The 17,679-nt window shown below is 40.4% G+C and overlaps 1 protein-coding gene across 1 annotated transcript in view; it reads left to right on the top strand.

The window, feature by feature from the left end:
* Nucleotides 1–487: 487 nt before the first annotated feature.
* SNX27 (sorting nexin 27) overlaps nucleotides 488–17,679 on the top strand; it is a 63,992-nt gene continuing 46,800 nt past the window's right edge. Inside the window, exon 1 of the mRNA XM_032397027.1 lies at nucleotides 488–969. Coding sequence (XP_032252918.1) covers nucleotides 659–969 — 311 coding nt within the window. The 5' untranslated portion in view covers nucleotides 488–658. The remainder of the gene's footprint in view (nucleotides 970–17,679) is intronic.

Below are 17,679 nucleotides of genomic sequence, written 5' to 3'. Positions count from 1 at the left end.
CATGAAAGTTGCGAAAAAATAACCGGGCCTTAGTTCCTGTTACCTAATAGCTGGATGACTTTGGGCTCTCTACGGTTCAGTTTCCAAATAAGTGAAATAGAGAAACGAATTCATGATCCAGTCAGCTCACAAGGTTGCTGGGGCCACGGAATAAAATAATGTATGTGAACACAGAAGGTACTGAACAAATGAGTTGTTATAATTTAAGGTCACAAACGTCAATTTATCCTAATATTATTGCTTTAGAGGCTACGAAATGAGTTATGAAATGAAAGAAAAAACTTGCCCCACGTCAACAGCTGAATCAGTCCGCCGCACTCGGTGCTGGGTTAGCGGCTCAAACTACAACTCCCGGCAGGCTTTGTTCCCCAACTGCGTCACATAACCTCCGCTCCGGCCGGGGCTCTGCCCTCTCCTCCGCCCCCACCCTCCAGAAACTACAACTCCCAGGAGGCTCCACGGGGCCCAACCGTCCGTTTTCCCCCCGCCCCCGGCCTTCCCTTTACCCCCCTCCGGCAGCTCTGTGGCCGCCTCGGGTCCCGCGGGCGGCGGAGCGGGCGCGCGCGCTGGGGGTCGTGCGGCTGCTAAGCAGGGCGAGCGCGCGCGAGGAGGGAGTGGAGGCGTAGGGGGGCGGGGGTACGGCTCGCTCGCTTGCAAGATGGCGGACGAGGACGGGGAAGGGATTCACCCCTCAGCTCCTCACAGAAACGGAGGTGGCGGCGGCGGTGGGGGGTCCGGGCTCCACTGCGCCGGGAACGGCGGCGGGGGAGGCGGCGGCCCGCGGGTCGTGCGCATCGTCAAGTCCGAGTCCGGTTACGGCTTCAACGTGCGGGGCCAAGTGAGCGAGGGCGGGCAACTGCGGAGCATCAACGGGGAGCTGTACGCGCCGCTGCAGCATGTGAGCGCCGTGCTGCCCGGGGGGGCGGCCGACCGGGCCGGGGTGCGCAAGGGGGACCGCATCCTGGAGGTGTGAGTATCTGGGCTGCCCGCCGCCCCACCCTGCCCCGCCCCCTCCGGCCGTCCCCGCATCTCCCTCTACCCCTGTCGCCCTCAGGCCGCACCGTCCCCCCTCCCCCCCTCCAGCCCCTGAACCGGCACTCGGGACTCCGTTCCCCTCAGGCCCCGCACCTCCTTGGGGTTGACCCTTTAACCTCCCTGCGCCCTGGGTTTTCGCGACCCGCACCTCCCTCCCGGTAACCGGTTTACGTCCCTGCGCCCCGCTGTTTTTACCCCTGCCCCCATTCTTCTGCCTTCTTTTCTGCCCTTTTGCTTTACCCCTGGGCATGCCGCTTTCTGCCCCTTGCTGGACTTCTGCCCCTCGCTGACAGCATCTCCTTTTCTGACCCGGCCCCTGTCGCGTCCTCCCCAAGTTCTCATCTTTAGCATCGTAGTTTCTTGTTTTCCACCGCTGCCGTCAACCCCCATGGACCGTCCCTCTGTCCTCTAGACCAAGTAGGTAGGACCTGTGATCGGCTCCCACTTTTCCTCCGGGAATAATCATCCCTCCACTGCACTCCTTTTGCTTTCCTTAGTTACCCTCTCCTGCGGTTAAGCACCCCCTGCATTTTTCTATCCTGCCTTGTGTGCCTTTCCTCCTCTCCCGTTTGGATTCTTTCTCCCTAGAGTGTACCTTCTTCTCTGACCCTTGCTTGCATGCAAGCCTTTGTTTTTGTTTTGTTTTGGTGGTGGGGGAGGGTGTCTTGGACACTGTACTTTCTTTACACTGTTGTCCCGTATTACACCAGGATTTTGAATCTGGTGTCTCCCATCTTCACATCCCTCTGAGAGCATCCCTATTCTGGCCCCCCTATTCTGGTCTTGACTTCTGCACCATACTCCTACTTCTTTTTAGTCAGGATTATGGTGGAGCTCTCCTTCGTTCCTGCTCCTCCCCCCCCAAACTATACCCCTCTTTTGGGTCTTTGACCTCCTTACTTTTACGGGGCGTACCCTTTCCATTCTCTCTCTTACTCTATCCTCTTGTGATCCCATGCTCAACTTTATCCTATTCTTTATCTCCTCCATACTGCTTTCCCTTCTCTTTTTAGGCTCCTGCTGCTGCTGCAACCCATCCTCTTCCCTACTGCAGCCCCTCCCCCTTCATACTCCTTCATCCTTACTTCCCCACTGCATCCCTTAAAGCTCTAGCAGGATGCTGCCTTGGTTTGCAGTTTCTCTGCAGACCTCCTCCACCACTCTCATCCAGGTTTTACCTTGGTGGCTTTGTACTTTGTATTAAAATTTATATAGTGATTGCTGGTTGACTGGTAGGTGGCATATGCTCTCATTACCTCCATTCTCCCCAGCAGTCTTCAATCCTGTATCTCTTGCTTTTTTACTGAACCCTTATTTTTTCACACTTTTGCCCTCTCCCTCAGTGCTTGGATTTGCCCTCATGAAGTCTCTCTCATTTTTTATAAATGTTATTTTAGTTATAATTTCCACAACCTTCAGTTTCTCCTCTAGTAAAACAGTAGGTTTGCTCAAGGTTTCAAAGAGATTAGTATCTTGAGGTCTGGCCTATAGAGGCATCCCTCCCTTTTTATTTACCTTATGCCCCCTACCCTTATCCTTGACACTCCTACTCTGTGGAATTCACTCATTCTGTTTCCTCTTACCTTCCACCTGAAGAAAGAGTAGCTCACCAAAGTAACTGTTTGGAGCTATTAAACCTTCCATTTATGCTTTTTCCGTTAATGTTCTACGTGCTCTTTTCTTATTCTCTGGTAATATTGGGGGCCAGGGCATTCAGATGTAGAATGCAGTAGTGACCAAAATTTTGCTTCATACCTGGGCATCTAATTCTTTTCTTTCTAGATAACTCAGAATCTGTGGCTGATGTTTCCTTCTGATAGAAGCTCTTGGAATTGTCATTTTCCTTTCCCTTTGGAAGTTAACTTTGGATCCAGCTGTTTATTTTTAAATTTAAAATTGAAGTATTTATTTAAAATTGTAAATTTATCATAAAGTTCTAAGTAATTTACTTTTTATAAGAGCTAAAGGAACTAAACCAAAAATAATTCTGTAGATGACCACAACTAACATGATCAATCATTTCAAATATATATGTATATATATCAGCTAACATAGTTGGTAGCTTCTTGCCTTTATTATGATTTTGTAACAGAGTCTACACATAAATTAGGTACTGTAAGGGAGACTTTAGATGATCCCCTAGGACAGATGGAGGGACTTGCCTCAGGTCCATGTTCCAGTCTGGGCCCATTCCTCCTTCTAGAGAGAAATCATTGAACTTTGGCGCATACTTGGTGGTGAGTAGAGACTGTCTTAAAAAAGACAAGAAAGTGGGCAGGACAAAAGAATGCTCTTTGCTTAGAGAACCTTACTCTAGAAGGTTGTGATGATGAGACTTCTTCGTGGCAATGGTTTCTTCGTGGCAATGGTTTCTCACCTTCCAGCTGTATTTTGATTTCCAAATTCTGTGAAGCTTCTTTGCTGTTACTGTGGAAATGGTGATAGTTGCAACACAGAGTCAAGCAAGTTGGCAAATTCTCTGAGACTTCAGCTATACGGTCTCTTTCCTTCTTCCAAAGTCTGCATCTTCTCCTTAGGTTTTCAAGTGAGAGGAGGAAATCAGCGACCAAACAGACATGATTCTTGAGGGATATCTGTGTCTGTTACTTGTTTTGATTTTGGTTAGGTTGATGCAAATTTTTCTAAAGCATTCTTTAGGCAGCACTCCTTAGGGCTTTTCTTTGTCTCCTACAAGTTCCTTAAGTTAACCTCTCTATTGTCCCAGGAAAGTTTTGCATGTTATTGAAGTGCCAAGTGGGATCAGGGTTAGGCATAGGTAGATTATTATTGTGTAGGCATAGTTTGCATGAAGTCATAGGTAGATGTCTGGACCTTGATGATTGCTGTTTAACTAAGACTTGTCCCTATTTTAGATGCTTTCGTGTTATACACAAATTATTTCAATTTTCATATATTGTAGTCATTTGGATAACTGATTGAGTTGTGAAAAGAACCGAGTAACTTTGAGATTTAAGGGATTAAAAGCGTGGACAAAAGTAAGAGCATTGATTTCTTTGTATTTCTTTTAAAGTCTGCCTTATAAAGGCCCTGTCCTCATTGAATCTTAGAACAGTCATTAAACTAAATTCAGTATGGTTCAATTTGTCCTTTCTCCCTTCAGAACTGACTAGATTCTAACTGGTTTGGAACGAGTCACATTGCAGGGCTTGGTAGTAGGATATGAACAAGCCCTCTGGGCTCTAAATTTTACTGCAGATGGAAAGTTTTGTACTAGCAGTGTTAGTCTCCACCTTGTAATTTTTCCCAGTGTAACGTATATTGAATGTTTCCCTTTGATGTGTATATACCTGGAGGGATGCTTTCAATAAGTAGAACCAAAATACATATGTCTTTGCACTAATTATATAGTATGTGAAGTAACATTTGACTTCAGGTTAATTTTCTTAAAGGTTAAAGTATTTCTAAGGGCTCTTGATTGATTTCTTGAGAGGTGCCCTTAGGAGGGTTACAGTTGTGGTACCATCTTTATTTTTAAGGGATTAGGCTTATCTATTGACTAGTTTATATCTTTGGTATTTGGGTAGTGTGGTCTTTAATAAGCATGGACCCCTAAGGTTGGCTTGCAAGCATTTAAAATCATGATATATTTGTCCTGGGTAGAGTATATGCTTTCCCTCTTCATAGTTTTAAGATAATATACCCATCAACTTTCCCTTGTTAAACTTACACTTGATCTTAGCCAAAAGGCCGAGAAGTGGTTCCCTTGTTAAAGTTAAACCATAAGAAAAATTAAAGTTCTCTCTCTTTCTATATATACATATACACACACACACACACACACATATATATATATATATATAAATTTGTTTATTGGGAGTTCATTTTAATGTAATAACTTAGGAATATCTCATGGGCATTCTTTTTTTTTTTTTTTAGCTTCATTTAATGTGAAAGTTTGGAATAAAGAGGTTGGTGCCACAGGAAGTATTTTTACGAGTTAAGTGTGAGTCATTTAATGTTGACTGCTAAGTACCTTCTCAGGAGCTGCTTTCTCAATTGTAGATGAATTCTATTTGGCCCAGATTTTCCACAAGTAGATTTTAGAAATGGTGTTTGAAATCATGGTTATTGATCAAAGAAAATTTTATGGTAGTGATTCTTAAGCTTTAGTGAGCATAAAAACCACTGGGTGTGTTTGTCAAAAGTGTAGATTCTTGGGCTCATCCTTTAAGGGTTATCTGTGATTCAGTAGGTCTTGCATGGGGCCTAGAAGTCTTTATTTTTTAATCCCTTTGCAACCCACATACCCAACCCATACCTGGAGCTACGCTGCAGGTTCTGGGCCTTGAATTCTCAGTTCATTTTATCTTCGTGGTTATATTGAGAGTCATGAGTTAAGACTATACTAAAAAATAGTGATTTGTTAGACTCCTGAACTCCAGCTCTTAGAAAATCAATTCAGTAAGATAGTGGACTATTATATCTGCTCATCTAGACTTCATTGAATCTTTCTAAATGTTGTAATAAAGATAAGTGGTGAAGAGGTAGAATAAGTTAATAAAATCATTATATCACTTTGCACTTTTTTTAATTAAAGATTTTTAAAAATCTTTTGAAGGTTTTTTTTTTTTTCTTTTTTTTCAGATTTTATTTATTTGACAGAGAGAGAGAGCACAAGCAGGGGAAGTAGCAGGGAGAGGGAGAAGCAGGCTCTCGCTGAGCAGAGGGCCCGACTTGGGGCTTGATCCTAGGACCCTGGGATCACGACCTGAGCCAAAGGCAGACGCTCAACCGACTGAGCCACCTAGGTGCCCCAAGATTTATTTATTTTATTTTTTAAAGATTTTATTTATTTATTTGACAGAGAGAGACACAGCGAGAGAGGGAACACAAGCAGGGGGAGTGGGAGAGGGAGAAGCAGGCTTCCCGCTGAGCAGGGAGCCCGATGCGGGGCTTGATCTCAGGACCCTGGGATCATGACCTTAGCTGAAGGCAGATGCTTAACGACTGAGCCACCCAGGCGCCCCAAGATTTATTTATTTTAGAGAGAGAGAGAGTGAGAGAGAGAGAGGGCACGGCGGGGGAGGGGCAGAGGGAGAGAGAGAACCTCAAGCCGACTCTCTTTGAGTGTGGATGCGTGGCTTGATCTCATGACCCTGAGATCATGACCTGAGCGGAAATCAAGGGTCGGACATTCAACATCAAGAGGTTGGATAGTCAGGTGCCTGGGTGGCTCAGTCCGTTAAGCGTCTGCCTTCGGCTCAGGTCGTGATCTCAGGGTCCTGGGATCGAGTCCCACACAGGCTCCCTGCTCAGCTGGGAGCCTGCTTCTTCCTCTCCTCCCCACTTGTGTTCTCTGTCACTATCTCAAATAAACAAAATTAAAAAAGAGTCAGACTTTAAACCAATTAAGCCACCCAGGTGCCCCTCACTTTGCACTTTATGTAGTGTGTTACAATATGCATAGTATTTTTACATTTGAACTTCACAACAGCCTTGTGAGATAGGGAAAATATAAATTCCTTGAGGATAGGGACTACATACATCTATGTTGTTTCCCTAGCCAAACGTCTAATGGCACATAGAAAGTATTACTCAATAAATATTTGCTGAATGAGTGTGTATTATTTGCCCCTTTTTCATAAGAGAGGAAACTGGGTGTTGCACTAATGAATGTTAACCAGATTTAAACCCAGGTCTTTGGATTCTAAATCCAATATATTTTCCATTTCTTTGTTTTCTTAGCTATTTTTGACTGTTAATAGTCAACTATTCTTGACTGAGTAGTCACTTAAAATTCTTAAAATTCAGTCGCATCCCTATAAACTTGGATAGCAGTTGAGCTTTGGTTCCATTGTGAAATGTAACTGTCTTACATCATTATTTACCCTGTCTCTCTGATTGTTAAATTGGATGGGTGACAGGGAGCCAAAATGGCTATTCGTTGCCCTTGTTTGTTGATGTTTTTATTGGTTGTCAATGAAGAGAGCCTGACATAATCATAATTGCAGCCCCAGGAAATACTTTTAATTCCCTAGGTAGTTGAGGTAGCAAACAAATAAAACTAAATTTGAAAATAGCATTTATCTTTCTCTTGGAAATCACTTCCATAACATCGCCATTACCAGGAAAAGATCTGTTAGTAACATGAAGATGTGTCTAGGTCATATAAATTATTATGAAGAAGGCTTCTCTTCAGTCCCCACTGACTAGTTTGTTTCAGGTGAGGGTTTGTTACCATGCTCTCAAGGATAATTATTATTTTTTTTTTTTAAAGATTTTATTTATTTATTTGACAGAGAGAGACACAGCGAGAGAGGGAATACAAGCACGGGGAGTGGGAGAGGGAGAAGCAGGCTTCCCGCTGAGCAGGGAGCCCGATGCGGGGCTCGATCCCAGGACCTGGAATCATGACCTGAGCCGAAGGCAGACGCCCAACGACTGAGCCACCCAGGCGCCCCAAGGATAATTATTTTTTAAGATAAGTCCCATTGGGAGTAATTCTTATGATAAGCAAAGAGACTCAATTGACAAGGAGACCCTTAAAATTTATGATCACTGCCCTGTGCTTTGGGAGCACGATCTGTGGTGAGTTTATTCGTTACATGATGGCATTACTGACACAGTGGATATTGTGGTTTAGATTAGAGCCAGTTAGAATCATTCTTTTTGACTATCAGCTATATAGATGTTTTCTGTGCTTTACTCAAGCAGTTTTATAAAAGCCGAATATGGGTGGTACAATTCCAGCCCCACACATGGAAAAAAAAAAATTTAGGATTTTTACCCTGTCTCTCTGATTGTTAAATTGGATGGGTGACAGGGAGCCGAAATGGCTATTTGTTGCCCTTGTTTGGGGCAAAAAAAAAACAAAAACCCTAAAAAAAATTTTTTTAAAGATTTTATTTATTCATTCGAGACAGAGAGAGAGAGAGCATGAGCAGGGGGAGAGGCAGAGGGAGAGGGAGAAGCAGGCTCCCCGCTGAGCCAGGAGCCAGATGTGAGGCTCGATCCCAGGACCCTGGGATCCTGACCTGAGCCGAAGGCAGTCACCTAACCATTTGAGCCACCCATGCGCCCCTAGGATTTTTTTAAGTAGGCTTCATGCCCAACGTGGAACTTGAACTCACAACCCTGAGATTAGGAGTCACATGCTCTACTGACTGAGCCAGCCAGGTGCCCCAAAAATATTTAGGCAATTTAAAAATATTTTTAAAAAACTTTCAAGTCTCTGTAAGAGATATATTTTATATTAGAACCAATATAAATACAAAAAAAACCCCACCTGAAGCAAGTTTCACAAAACTATATTTAGTGTTATTGTGCTCCCTGGCATTTTTTAGTCTGTTCAGTATTTCAGAGTTTTTTGTTTTGTTTGTTTGAATGCTGATGGTGATCCACATTAATTTCATGACAAATAGGTTATGATCCACTGTTTGAAAAACAGTGAATTAGGGTATCACTTTTCTGGTGTTGGCCCACTAATATCACCCCATCTGGTTTTGCAATTAAGCACAAACTATGTGTAAATTACTGTTACGCTTGTATGAGTCACAGAGTCCCTGCATCTCTGCCCTTGAGAAGCTTAACACTGCAGTGGGCAAGTGTACAATTTACTGTAAAGCAAATGAATTAATGGAGATAAAGGAAAAACACAGTGAAGTTTAAAGGAATGAGTGAATGTGGTTGAGATGATTGGTCACAGAATGCTCTTAAACTGATTGAAGGACAAGTGTAATTTCAGTAGTCAGAGAAGGGGGAAGGATTTCATAGGCTGAGCAAACTGTGACCAAAGGGAGGAGGATATGAAAAGCTCTTGGGATAATAAGGAATCTAAAGTTGCTATTTGTAGACAGTTGTGCTTGAAGTTAGATCAAAAAGGGCTTTGAATGCAATGCTATGAAGTTTGGATTCTGTTCTGTTTTTGAGGTCAGAATAAAATTATATGTGCATTAATACCTAGGACTCCCTGTGAATTTAGTTTTTATTTAATTATTTACCCAAAGAGGTTGAATAACTTCCAAGGCTGAGAGGAAAATCACTATTAGAATTAGAAGAATTTCAGAGAAGAATTTCAGAGCATCTAGTCTCTTGGGCTGTCTTGTACTATATAAAGAAGGGAACTAAGAACAACTAAGCTCTAATACCCAGAGCTGGGAACAGCTGGTGAAGGAGCTGGTTGCCTTTAATTTGTATATGTTTTACCTCACAATCTAGTCCAGCTTGTCGAATATCCACTTCTCTTTTTAAGTTTTTATTTTTTTTTGAATTTATTTATGTATTTGGGAGAGAGAGAGAAAAGAGAGAGGCAGGGTGAGAGGGACAGAGGGAGAGAATCTTCAAGCAGACTCCATGCTGGGTGCAGGGTTCCATGCGGGGCTTCATGAGGATATGACAACCCTGAGGTCATGACTGGAGCTGAAATCAAGAGTCGGATGCTTAACACACTGAGCCACCCAGGCACCCCACTTCTCTTTAAGTTTTAAATGAGTGTACTTACTGTTGTGTTCACAGTTGATAAGTTTGATCCTTATATGCTGCAGGCCCACTGTGCTCTGCCCTACGAGGTTCTGTTTTAGCTGTTCTAAGAATTCCTAGTCTGCTCCTCTGATTTGAAGATGCCTCCTTTAATTTAAGTCTTTTGTTTCTGCATACAGCATATTGTTGGGAGTTGAGGGGACTGAAGACAGACAATATAGTACTAAGGTTTATTTTTATTTATTTATTTATTTTTAAAAAGAGACAGCGAGAGAGGGAACGCAAGCAGGGGGAGTGGGAGTGGGAGAGGGAGAAGCAGGCTCCCGCGCAGCAGGGAGCCTGATGCGGGGCTCGATCCCAGGACGCTGGGATCATGACCTGAGCTGAAGGCAGATGCTTAACGACTGAGCCACCCAGGCACCCCTGGTACTAAGGTTTATACCTCCCGTCTACCTTCAGAATGAAAATCCATACAAAGATCCTTAAATAAGAATTGGTGATGACCACAAAGTAAATTTTTGCTTTCTCTCAGTAATGTGAGGGGTACTTCAGGATTAAATTGTGTGATATGGTTTTAGTCAAATACTAGGTAGTATGTATGTAGTCTCTTGTTTATTACTTAGCGTGCTCCCTGCTAACCAAGTAAGGTTTTCATAATAGTTGAGGAAATACACCTATCTGCAAGGTATTAAAGTTGCAGAGTAAGGAACTGTATTTGAGTATCCTTTTGGGTACTTCTTTCCATGAACGTAAGTTATGAAAACATCTTTTAAAAAATGATTTGTTTTTGCTTAAGCTATCTGAAAGTGTAGATTCTTGTGTCAGACCTCAGAGCAAAACCAGAATGACAGATCTATGTATTCTATGGACGTGAAACACAAGTAATTAGTTTACTTCTCTTTGGAAAAATACAGTGTGTCTGCAGAGAGTCAGCTGCTTGTGTGGATATTCTCCCAGCTGTGTTCAAGCAGCTGATTACTCTTAGAGAACTATTCAAGGAGATTAACCAGGAAGTTGTCTTTTTTCCCCCCAAATACTGCAGTACTTTTATATTTATATGTCTATCTAGTTTTAGTTATGTTTATTTAGTATGTTTTAAAAATTGGGAGATTGATTAAATTAATTTTTGGTGATCTTGGAAAATGTGAAAGTTTTGGAAACTTCTTCCACTTCTTTTGCTGATCAGTTTAATCATCTATAAAGTTTGTAACTTGTAAAGTGTGTCGTTTGTCTACTGAATGCACCATGGGTTACTTAATTTTTTTTACCCAATATTATTGTCATTTTTGATTTTGGTAGGGTTAAAAACTACTTTTTGGATCTGTTTTCTCAAGATATGTAACCTCTATCTATCTTTACTTGGACACAGCAATGAGTTTTGTTCTCTGGCTGGTATGTTGAATCTAAGGAAATGTGACACTTTTATGAGTTACGGGCTGGTGGATTATTTTAGATTTCCCTGCCCTACCCAGTTATCCTTTATATTGCTGATTCAGAAAAGGTCTTACTGTACCTTTCTTCTTGTTCAATGTGTTGAAATAGACTACAGTTTACAGAAACTGTATTCTGTGTTCCTCAGCTTCCAAGAGAAATTGCCCACATTTAATTTGGATTAAAGGATGGTATTTGACTGCTAAAGGACAAAATAATATCTGTTGTTACTAATTTTTGTTGTTGTTACAGATTTTTAAAGGCTATCTGTCATAGATGAAGGTATTTTGAGCTGATAGATCTACACTTCTTTCTTTTCTTTTTTTTTTTTTTTAAAGATTTTATTCATCCATTTGACAGAGAAAGAGAGAGCACAAGCAGGGGGAGTGGCAGGGAGAGGGAGAAGCAGGCTCCCAGCCGAGCAAGGAGCCTGATATGGGCCAGATCCCAGGACCCTGGGATCATGACCTGAGCCAAAGGCAGGTGCTTAACCAACTGAGCCACCCAGGCGCCCCTCTACACTTCTTTCTATACACTCGTGTATAGTACCTCTTGAGAGTAGTTGAATATTTAGGAAATAGCTATTAGGATTCAGGGTGTAGGCTGTTGTCCTAGAACAAACTTACCAGATCACAGGAGGAGTCATGCTTTTAATCACATTATGTAGTAATCCAGAAATAGTAGTGAAATAGAACTTTAAAAAAATTAAGATTCCTTCTTTGGTAATTTGTGTTACTTGCAAACTAAAGTTGTTGATAAAGCTGGTAGATTTTATTCTTTAATTAACTTTCACTGTGATCAGTATACCAAATTAAAAACATTTGGGGGTTGCATTTAAATTGGCCATGTAGGGCAATGGTTCAAAATATAGCAGATCTCAAACTCTTTGAATTGGTGTTGGGAAATGATTTAAAACTGATTATGTTTGTTTACTGGTCAGTAACTGAGGGAGGGGTTCTCAGCAATAGTAGTGTACATAGGAAGCTATGTCAGGCTAGGGAAACCATAATGGCTGGTAGCAACTTTCTTACCCCTGTCTAACATTCATTATCCCACAGTGTAAAGAAGTAACCCAGTTTTCACCAGCCTTACTTTAAATAGAACCATGCGTTACTACATGCTGATCAAATGTTTAAAGACAAAAATGGAAAAACAGTCCTAACAAAACAAAATAAGTCAATGCTGTATATAGTTTTAGTATCAGAACTTTCTTTAAGACCTTACTGGTAATTCTTTAGCCTCTGTCATGTGAGGAAACCCATTGTGCTTAAATTTTTTCATACTAAGTGTGGTGCATTTTGTTTTCATGAGATGAAACAGTGTAATTACAATAGATTATTCCCAGAACTCACATGAAATAAAGACTCGCTTTTTAAATGTCAACATGTTTATTTCTTAATCCTTCTTACCTCATTTTGCTATTCTTGGAGTCAGTGTTTATATTTAAAAATAAATAACAACAATTAGTTACTTTTATTTTCAATACATTTGAGTAAAAGAAAACATAGCCTCACTTTGAAATTGCTTAAGTAATTGAATGCCATATTTTACTCTTAAGCATTATTTCTACTACCTCCCATAATAGAAAACAAAATGATCACTAATACTAAAGTTTGAAAAATGTAGAGCTTGCATAATGTTTTTAGTACTTCCCCCTAAACAGTGAAACCAGTATAAAAGTTAAAAATAAGGAGTGGAATTACGGAAGTGCCTGAAGGAAAACCATTATTGAATGTTTTTCGTGCTAGCCTTAATAATTTTTTCATTCATTCAGGGAAAAAAATTTTTTTTAAAGATTTTATTGATTGACAGAGAGAGAGAGTACAAGCAGGGGGAGCAGCAGAGGGAGAGGTAGAAGCAGGCTCCCCCCTGAGCAGGGAGCCCGATGTGGGACTCTATCCCAGGATCCTGGGATCATGACCTGAGCTGAAAGCAGACACTTAACGGACTGAGCCACCTAGGTGCCCCTCAGGGAAAAATTTTAATGAGTGCTTACTATCTGATGAACATGGGATTAGACACTGGAGATAGAAAGCTGAATAACATGTAGTCCTTGCCCTTAGGAAATTAGCTGTATGTACCGCAGTTTATCCATTCCTCTACTGAAGGACATTTGGTTGTTTTCAAGTTTTGGTAATTATGAATAAAGCCTCTATAAACATCTGTGTGCAGGTTTTTGTGTAGACAAGTTTTCAACTCCCTTGGGTAATACCAAGGAGGACAATTGCTAATTCAGGTGGTAAGAGTATGTTAGTTTGTAAGAAGCTACCAAACTGTCTTCCAAAGTGGCTGTACCATTTGGCATCCCCACCAGCAATGAAGGAGCGTTTCTGTTAATCCATATCCTTGCCATCATTTGATGTTGTCAGTGGTCTAGATTTTGGTCATTCTACTAGGTGTGTAGTGGTATAAAATTCATTCTTTAAATTATAAAATATTGTCATATGTTAGAGAAAATTTGGAGAGTAAGGAAAAGAAAAATAATCCCTCATCTTATCATCCTAACAAAACGACTTTTGGTATTTTGGCTGTCTTTTATTTAGGCATCTTATATGAAGTTGAAATCATACTGTTATATGTAATTTGTAATCTAATTTTTAAAGTTAATACTTTATTTTCCAGAACAGTTTGATTTACAAAAAAAATCAGACATTTCCCATATATCCTTCTCCCACCTCCACCATATAGTTTTTCCTTTTATGAACATCTTACATGAGTATGGGCCATTTGTTTAAATTAATGAACCAATATTGATATGTTATTACTAACTTAAGCCCATAGTTTGTTCACATTTCTTTAGTGTCTAGTCCTAATGTCTTTCTGTTCCAGGATCCCATCCAGGATACCACATTACATTTAGTTGTCATGTCTTTTTAAGCTCATTTTGGCTGTGACAATTTCTCAGTCTTTCTGTGTTTTTGATGACCTTGAGTATTGATGACCTTGAGTTTTGAGTATTGGTCAGGTGTATTATAGGATGCCTGACTATTGGAATTTGTCTGTTTTTTTTTTTTTCCCCCCACAATTAGACTGGGGTTTTGTTTTGGGGGGGGAGGAATATTATAGAGATAAAGTACCATTTTCATTAGTTCATATGAAGAGTACATACTGTCATTATGATTTGTGATGTTGATCATCTGGCTGAAGTCATGTTTGTCAGGTTTCTACACTGTAAAGTTATTCTCCGCAGCCCCTCTCCCCTACTGTACTCTTTGGATAGGAGTCACACTCTATGCAGCTTACACTTAAGGAGCGGGGAGTTACGCTTCCCTCCTCTAGAGTGTAGTATCTGTATAATTTAGAATTGTTCTGCATAGGAGAAGGGTGCCTCTTCTCCCCCATGTATTAATATATTCAGTCATTTATATCATTATGGGCTCATGGATACAACCCATAAACCAGTACTGCTTTATTTTATTGCTCCAGTTGTTCCAGCTTTGACCATGGGTAGGTCTTTCAGTTGGTCCCTGTGCCTTTTGCCATACACCCCCATTAATGTTTGGGTTGTTTTGTTTTGTTTTGTATTTGAGTACTTCTTTACTTTCTGGCACTACAAAAGGCTCTGGGCTCATCTTGTGTATTTCATGCCCCAATCCTAGAATCAACCATTTCTCCAAAGGGTCCTAGTTCTTTTTATGGGGGAATGGTATTAGAAAGCAAGATCTGGGCAGTAGATGTGGTGGTAGCTACTAGGGTATAACTTCTTTCAGGTCCTCTCAGCTGACAGCAAAAGAATATATGTGTGTATATTAACCCCTGTATGTACACATGTCTATAAATATTTCTATATGTAACTATCTTTATCTATATTAAATTAAACATGAGTTCTTACTGATACTGTAGCTTTACTCCATTACCATATGGATTTTTTTGTCACCCTCCCTTGCAGATCTGTACATTTCCACTTCAACAGTGAGAAAATTGGCTCCCCACGTTCACCATTCATTTACTTAATTGTTCAATTCCAGTATACATATATAGCAATTGTTAACTTGTACTCTGGGGAAGCAATTTTATCGACTAGAGTATAGTACTTATGTGCAGTCCCTTTTGCCTTTATCTTACAGAATTCATTTCAGTTACTTAGGTCTGTACCTTTCCCCCCTACCCCCTTTAGTGAGATTGTTTGAAATACTTTTGAAATACAGTTAGATTCTCTTGTCACAGTCTGGGATTCCCAACCTACTAGCTGATTTTTTTTTTAATTTGCATACATTAAGGTTTACTCTTTGTGTTGTAAAGTTTCATAAGTTTTGACAAATGCATTATGTCGTGTTTGTGCTGTTACAGTGTCATACAAAATAGTTTCACTGCCCTAAAAATCCCCTGTGCTTCACTTATTCATGCTTCCCCTCCCTCCACGCCCCTGGCAACACACTGATCTTTGCATTTTATAGAATGTCGTATAATCGGAGTCATACAGTATATAGCCTTTTCAGATTATCTTTCCCATAGCAATATGCATTTAAGGTCTCTCCCCCTACACCGTGTCTTCTGTGACTTGATAGTTCATTTCTTTTTATAGCTGAATAATATTCCATTGACGGGATGTACCACAGTTTTGTTTGTCCATTCACTTAAAAAGCATATCTTGGTTGCTTTCAGGTTTTGGCAATTATGAATAAAGCCGGTGTAAACACTTGTGTGTGGGTTTTTGTGTAAATATAAGCTTTCAAGTCAATTGGGTGAATACGTAGTAGTGTGATTGCTGGATCTTATGGTTGAGACTACATTTGGCTTTTTAAGAAACTATCAGTCTGTATTCCAAAGTGGCCATACCGTTTTGCATTCCCACCAACAATGAATGAGTTGCTCTTGTTCCACATCCTCACCGGCATTTGGTGTCATTTGTTTTTTTGGATTTTAGCTATTCAAATAGGTGTGTAGTATCTTGTTTTGATTTGCAGTTCTCTAATGATGAATGATGTTGAGTGAATTTTCATATTCTTTTTTTCCCCTAGATTTTATTTATTTGACAGAGAGAGAGAGCAAGAGCACAAGCAGGGGGAGCAGCAGAGGGAGAGGGAGAAGCAGGCTCCATTGAGCAGGGAGCCTGACATGGGGCTTGATCCCAGGACCCTGGGATCATGACCTGAGCTGAAGGCAGACACTTAACCCACTGAGCCACCCAGGTGCCCCACTTTTCATATTCTTACTTGCCATCTGTAAATCTTCTTTGGTGAGGTGTCTGTTCATATCTTTTGTCCAGTTTGTAATTGGGTTTGTTTTTTTATTGTTGAGTTTTAAGAGTTCATTCTATATTTTGGATACAGTCCTTTATCAGATATGCATTTTCCGTATGTTTTTCCCCCAGGCTGTGGCTTGTTTTTCATTCTCTAAACAGTATCTTTCACAGAGCAAAAGTTTCTAATTTTAATAAAGTTCAGCCTAGCAACTTTTTCTTTCATAGATCATGTTTTTGTTGTTGTACCTAAAATCTCTGCCATATCCTAGATTTTCTCCTATGTTACCTTTTAGCAGTTGCATTTTAGAATCCACTTTTTAAAAAAAAAGATTATTTATTTGACAGAGGTAGAGAGCACAAGCAGGGGGAGCAACAGAGGGAGAGGGAGAAGCAGGCACCCAGGTGCCCCTATAATCCACTTTTTAACATAATATTGGCCCAAACATATTTCTAGATATTTTATTCATCTCTATAATTTTAAATGATTGCTTTATAGTTAATTTGTGCTATAATTTTAACTATTCATCCCTCTATTGTTGACTTTTTATAAGAACAGAAATTTGGAAACGATCTTTTTCTTTGTTCAGGATTATTTCATTTTTTCTTTCAACATATACTTGAGAGTGGTCTACATGCAAAGGTAAAGTTCTTGCTCTCTCGGAGCTCCTATATTGATGTTTTCCTTCGGATAAATTTTTCAGTAATGCCGTTTTAATTGAAAATATAAGAACAGGGTGGCTCAGTCGTTAAGTGTCTGCCTTCGGCTCAGGTCATGATCCCAGGGTCCTGGGATCGAGCCCCACATCGGCCTCCCTACTCTGTGGGGAGCCTGCTTCTCCCTCTCCTGCTCCCCCTGCTTGTGTTTCCTCTCTCGCTGTGTCTTTCTCTGTCAAATAAATAAATAAAATCTTTAAAAAATAAATAAATAAAAAGTATTGAGATAATAATTTTGCACTTTTTAAATTGTTGACAAGATTTGCTGTTTATTGGAAGAAGCTCAAACATTTTAGAAACCTTTGGCCATTTACATTCTCTAGTTATACTTCTCTTTTCCTATCAATAAATTAGGTGTTTTAAAATGTAAGTTGCAAAATGTTATTATTTCTGAAACAAAATGCTATTATTTTTGAAACAAATTCCAAAAAATTTCTTTATTTAGTGGTCCAGACTAGTAATTTTGTGTAGATGCATCCAAGCTTCACTTTTAGCTATATTCGGCTTACACATGTTTGAATCTCTTATCTCAAGAGTTTAAGGGCAAAGTACAGCCTGATTGCTAAGACAGTTACTCAATAAAAATATTCCCTGACTTGATTGTTTGCCTAAAGTAAGATAGCAAGGAGGTGGAGTTAGATGAAAAGGAGCCGATCTAAGCCAGTCAGATGCCTTAACTGCAAAATTAGCAAGGACAGATCTTCAAATTTCAATAGAGTAGTTACTTGTTTTTTAGTCTAGTGTCTAGTATTGTTGTGTACCCACTAACTGGGCAATGAACCAGTGAAAAGTCAAAGTAAGGGTCTCTCTTCTGATGTGTCAGGGGTCTGTTTTCTCCAACTTGTGAGTCTTCACCCAATTTCTGAGAAGATCTA

The sequence above is a fragment of the Phoca vitulina genome, unplaced genomic scaffold (assembly GCF_004348235.1).
Source record: "Phoca vitulina isolate PV1807 unplaced genomic scaffold, GSC_HSeal_1.0 scaffold96, whole genome shotgun sequence".
NCBI lineage: Eukaryota > Metazoa > Chordata > Mammalia > Carnivora > Phocidae > Phoca > Phoca vitulina.
The sequence above is the reverse complement of the archived record's forward strand: the minus strand, read 5'-3'. Positions and strand labels throughout refer to the sequence as shown.